Genomic DNA, 6000 nt, shown 5'->3' on the forward strand with positions numbered 1-6000 from the left:
CCCTTTCCCACCCACCCATGAGTTGTTGAACTGAACAGTTCTACCTCTTGAGCTATACTTCCACTTCTTGCTTATTGGTGGTTAATTGGAGATAAGAATCTCGGGAACTTTTCTGCCTGGGCTGACTTCAATCTTTGACTCTCAAATCTCACCCTCCTGAGTAGCTGTGGTGATAGGTAAGAGCCACTGGTGCACAGTAATATTATTTTCTTAATAAAGTGACTAGCTCTCTGATCTTCCTAAAAATGCTACTTCATATTTAAAATTATTTAAGTACTCTTAGCAAGGTATAATATAAGATTATTTTCACCAACTAAATGACTAAATTCTTTTTGTCATACTCCTTTTTAACATTTTAGCAATGCCAGTACACAAGCACAATTACCTTCCTTCTTCCAATGGTCTAAAATTCAATGAGATGGAGCTCTGTGACTATTTTCTGTATCGATATTTGTGACTGCAAATACTTGCTTGAGATTGGAAATAATTTTTTACTATTTCAGGGGTTTTATTTTTCTTGTGAATATGTGTTTAGGTACTTAAAGTTTGTGTTCTCCTCTCAACTCTAAGGGTTAAATGAGATGAAAAGTCTTATTTTTCCCTTCATTCATGCTGTAGGATGTTGCTTGTTAGTTGTACCTGCAAACTGTCCACTGTCCAGGATGATATTTATTTTTCTTTGTTCATCAGATCAGTTGTAGGTAAATACAACAAGTGTATTCACAGTAGTCAAGACTCAATATGTGTATAAGAAAAAAAATACATCAGATTGGGTTATTGTTGAAGGATTTCCATTTGAGAAACACCACATGCATATTAGCAAACCCCTCTTCCCATACCATTCTCTCTTGTTTAGGATGAAGTACCTAATTTGCTCCTATAGACAGGTATTTTGAGTGAGGCCTCTGAAACCTACATAACTGGGTGGAATCACAGAATAATACAACTGATTCCCACAGGTGTCTTAATATGTCTTAGCTGCTCAGATTAGCCACTTGCCAATTGATGAGCTTTTTGCAAAGAGGTGGAGAAAGCAAAGAGAGCATCTGTACAGGCCAAAGTTCAGGCATCAGAGTTGAAGTCCCTGAGAAGTCAAGAAAACAGCCTGAAAACAAGGACCACTAATGATGTATTAGAACAGGGAGGGCTTGACACTATGAATGAACTTCCTCTGTTTCATACTTTACATCCAGTTGTTAAAACCATGGGACTTGCCCAGAACTAGGATAACATAGTGTTCATTGACTTTCTACATGGCCACAGACATATCTATAGATTATAGAAAAATATTACAAAACCAAAACCAAACAATGTAATGATTTCCATTTATTCTGTTTCTAAGCCATAACCAGAACTTCTCCTGTGTTCATTTTATTTGACTAAGAAATATTTGAATGAACAGTTACTTAAAATGACACATAATTATAAAGAACTGTGGAAAATCAAAATGAATACAAGTCAAGAGAGGATTAAACAAAAGAAAATTTTAAATAGAATTGTTTCAATAATCAAGTGATTATGTTCAGTCCATGCTAAGTAATGGTTTCACTTGAAATTATATATCTTATACATATTCACATTCATTATATATATTATGTCACTATAAATTTACTGAAAAATATAAAAGAAAATGAGTTTTCTTCTACTTAAATAGTCCTAATAGGTCAAGGTCATGCATATTATTAAAAGGACATATCCATTTTATTTAATTTCTATGATGTTTTGCCAATCTGGATTTCATTACACAAAAAAACCTCCAATCAAGGTACTTTTACAATCAATACTTTGATTGTAAAAGGTTAAATAGCAGTTACAGAGAAATGGCAGTTTTTCACTCAAAATAACAACCAGGCAAACCCAGGTGATTAGTAATAAAAAGAAAAAAATGAATTCACTTTGTATTCTCATATTGATTTGAACTAACTACACTGGTTGGGAAGTTAGATTTTCTCAGGGACAATATAAACATAAACTAACAAGCTTTGATGTCTTGTAGATTTTTCAGTTCTTTTATGAACCACATAAATTTTGGGTTTCAAGTAGGTCTGGAACTCCAAAGTTCATCATGTGTATCAGATAGTCAAATATACTGAAAGCACCTAAGAAAAATGGATCATTTAAGCAATGGTGCCATGGTGCATTTAGTAAGGTCTGGCTCTGAACCAAAGATTTCAGCAGTTATACAGAGCTATTTGCCTATTTATACATTTATTTATCTATCTATCTATTTATCTATCACAGTTGTCAATCTATATAGACTTAGGCATATATATCTTTATACAATGATAGATATGTATAACTGTATATAGATATGCATATCTCTCCATAGATTTATGCATTGAGATTTAAATAGAGAGGTAGATACACAGATTCAAAGATACATAGACAGATCCACAAGTAGATGCAAAATAAATAGATCTACCACTCTACCACTGAGGAAGTCTAATACATAGGAGCTTGAATCAAAAGAGTAAATAGGATCAAACTATAATCCTTCACGTTGGGTAGATAAAGGCATTTCAGTAAAGAGAATTTCTTTGTAATTTTGCTAAATAAAAATTACAAGAAATGAAATTGTTATTAGTTTTAAAGACAGATTGAATTGTAAAATGGCATACTAACAAAAAACATAACAAAAGCATAAACCAGAACTGTTACCTTTTGCACTGTTTTTAAAAATTATGGTGCTTTTATTCTTTGTTACATCATAAGATTGTTTCAAGGACTTAGGTATTTAGGCAGGCACTCTACCACTCAATTCATACCCCCAACCCTTTTTGTTTTTATTATTATTTAAAAATCATCACACCTGGGTTTCGACCTAGTCTGCCAGGACCTTGATCATCTTGTTTTTATTTATGCATTGCAGGCATACACCACAGTGACCAACATTTTATGGTTGGGGTGAGAATATCCCAAACTTGTAGACTTTTTGCCTGGGTTGAGTTCAAATAATGATCCTCCCAATCTTTGGCTTCTGAGCAGCTAAAATTACAAATATGAGTCATTACTTCCCATTCTAATACCAGTGGAAATTCAGATAAAAGTATGAATATTTGAAAGTAATTGGCCATACCTTGAAGAATATGGAAGAATAAATTATTGAAAACATAAAAATTACATATATTCTTTGAAGATTCACATTAACCTTCCCCCATGAAGATGAGCTTCATGACTAAAGAGTACCAGACTCAAAGCCAATAAAAATCTCATTGCCAAATATGCTTCAGAATCTACTACCTTGCACAACATGAGGTACTACTAGATACTTAAGAAATATTCTGAACTATTCACTGGTACTTGTCATTTTTTTGTCAGGCTTGAAAAGCTATCTCCTCTGCTTTCCTGTCAACATAAACCCATCTTCAGAGACAAAAGTAACTCATTATATAAGTCTAAGAACTTGCACAAACACTCCCCAAATCTCGATATTATTTTACCTGGCACTGCCATGAGAAATCCCATGAGGTCATTTCTCTTGAATTACAGTCAAAAGAAACAAAATGAAAACCAGCCTTTAAATATATTGCATTTGACTTCTGAGGCAATTCCAAAATGTTAATATTATTTTTGACTTCTGCTTCATAAAACTGCTGATTTCATTTTGAATTTGTTTTCATTTTGTGGGTGTTATAGGCTGAAAGAAATGCATGGATTTGAAAATAGTATCTAACCAGCAACTCTGAAGGATAATGATCGCTTATAAAAATTAGAAGCTTCCTGAGAAACTAGACAACCCATGCATAAATCTACCATTAATGTAAACATGAACGTTTGCAGAGGTTTTATTGTCACCGTTGATGTTGTTAGTGTTTCATCAGTTTTGTTTTGCATTTGTTTTTTGATGGTGTCATGCATTTTTATTCAGGCACTAAGTGTGAATTAATGGCTGACCGTAGGTAATATCCTCACCACTGCAGTCCCTCATCCCTGAGTGTTCCCATACCTCTGCCATGACACATTACTGAGTTGATCTTCCTTTCTGTACATTAATGGATCTTCCAGGAATAGTGAGCTTCTTCATATGGAGAATCAACTGTTCATCTTTTGATAGCTAATTTAGAAAATTCCTGATGATACAAAGCCAATGGCTACTGCATAGTCATGAGCCATGAATATATGAATTTATGGTATATAGATTAGGTATAGTGAACAAAATACCACACCATAACTATTTATTAAGGATAATTATGATTCTTCTTGTTTGCTTCAATCACTGGAATTAAGAGCAGTACCTTCCAAGCCTCATGGTGCAAATCTGTAATCCCAGAACTAAGGAGTGAGAGGCAGCAGAATCCTGAGTCTGAGGCCAGCCTAGGTTACATAGTGAGTTTATGCCAGTCTTAATTACAAAGTGAAACCTCTGTCTCAAATATCAAAAAGCAAGAGTACAATGTGCCTACACTTTGGTGATTTATGTTGAGGGTCTGATGTTACGTGAAACCAAGGGGATCTACTCAATACATGCTCGAAGCTTCTTGTTATGATCTAGTTATGTCATCAGTTTTAAAGTGAATTTTTCAGTTGCCTTTTGCAACCCAATAAGATCAGAAGATGGAGAAGGTAAGTCAGCTGCGATGTTTGGAATTTAATTCTTGTTAGATGAAATTCACAGGAGGCCAGATCATGTTGCCTCAGAAAGGGATCATTCTTTAGCAGTGCTTTTGTTTCTTATAGTCAAAAGGCTTCTTACAATCTAAACGTGATGAGATCATTTAATATAAAACATATAGCAGGCAATATCCTAAAATATTAGAAAAAAACTTTTATTTCATTCCATATCTAACTCAGGTAGTCCCACCCCTTGAAATAGCCCAGTGTGAGTATGAGAATAAAAAAATCACAAAGCAAAACTCTTGCCTGTGTATGTATTTTATATTAAACTGGCTACATTCTATCAACGAACAACTTTTACATTTAGCTTAAATAACTTAACTGTGTAAAATGTTTATATTCATTTCCCCTAGGAAGTTATTTTTAACTCAGTTGAACAGAAGTATTGATTTTTTTTCTCTTTGTTTTATTCCTTTAGATATTTTTTTCCATCTGCATTGCTTTCTGGGGTGTAAGAAGCATGAAACAACTTGCCTCCTACCTTCAGAAATAACCAAGGTGGACACAATTATCTTCTTTTAATCAGTTGCCTGCAAATTCAACATATAATTACCATGTATGGGAATGTGATAACCTCCTGGAATGCTTACAGGGGCTGAGTTTTTAATGAAAGATGAATAAAACTATTAACCCTTGCTTGTTTTCTTTTTTTAAATTGAATTTTATTTTCAAGGTGACATACAGAGGGGTTACAGTTACATATGTAAAGTGAGTACATTTCTTGTCAAACTTGTTACCTCCTTTCTCTCTTATTTTTCTCCCACCTTCCCTCCTCTCCAGTCCCACTCCCAACTTGTACAGTTAATTTCTATATTATTTGCATATTATTTTCTGTTGCATGTCATTTTCTGTTAAAATTAAAGCCAGTTACACTTTCCTTAGCTGGAGAAAGCAAATGACTTCAAATACATGGATGTTATGTTCACTGATATTATTTATCAAATTAAGTTTCAGAAGGGAGGGGAATATAATGTAAAAATGCAGCCAAGGGAAGAGGCTTAGACGAATGAAGGTAAGTAGAGGACAATAAAGTAAGAAATACAGTGTTAAAAATAGACCTGAAGATTAATGCAAAAGATTAGAAGACTCAGAAATAAAACCATACATTTATAGTTATCTGATATTTGATAAGGGAGCAAAGACACATAGTGGAGAAAATAGCTCCTTCAACAATTGGTGTTGGGAAAATTGGCTATCCATATGCAGAAAACTAAAAGTAGATTTCTGTTTGTCATCATTTACTAATATCTACTCAATGTGGATCAAAGACCTCCATATCAGACCAGGAACTTCGAAATTACTGCAAGAGAGAGTAGGAGAAATATTAGAACTTATATGTATAGGTAGAATTTTTTAATAGAGTCCTTGGTACTCAACAGAGAGGAG

At 33.8% G+C, this 6000-nt stretch overlaps 1 protein-coding gene across 1 annotated transcript in view; it reads left to right on the forward strand.

Annotated features, from left to right (window-relative positions):
- The window catches only part of Agmo (alkylglycerol monooxygenase), a 302224-nt gene extending 296975 nt beyond the window's left edge, over positions 1-5249 (forward strand). Inside the window, exon 13 of the mRNA XM_048339753.1 lies at positions 5033-5249. Within this exon, the coding sequence (XP_048195710.1) occupies positions 5033-5107 (75 nt within the window). The 3' untranslated portion in view covers positions 5108-5249. The remainder of the gene's footprint in view (positions 1-5032) is intronic.
- Positions 5250-6000: the final 751 nt, after the last annotated feature.

This window comes from Perognathus longimembris, chromosome 2 (genome assembly GCF_023159225.1).
Source record: "Perognathus longimembris pacificus isolate PPM17 chromosome 2, ASM2315922v1, whole genome shotgun sequence".
Taxonomy (NCBI): domain Eukaryota; kingdom Metazoa; phylum Chordata; class Mammalia; order Rodentia; family Heteromyidae; genus Perognathus; species Perognathus longimembris.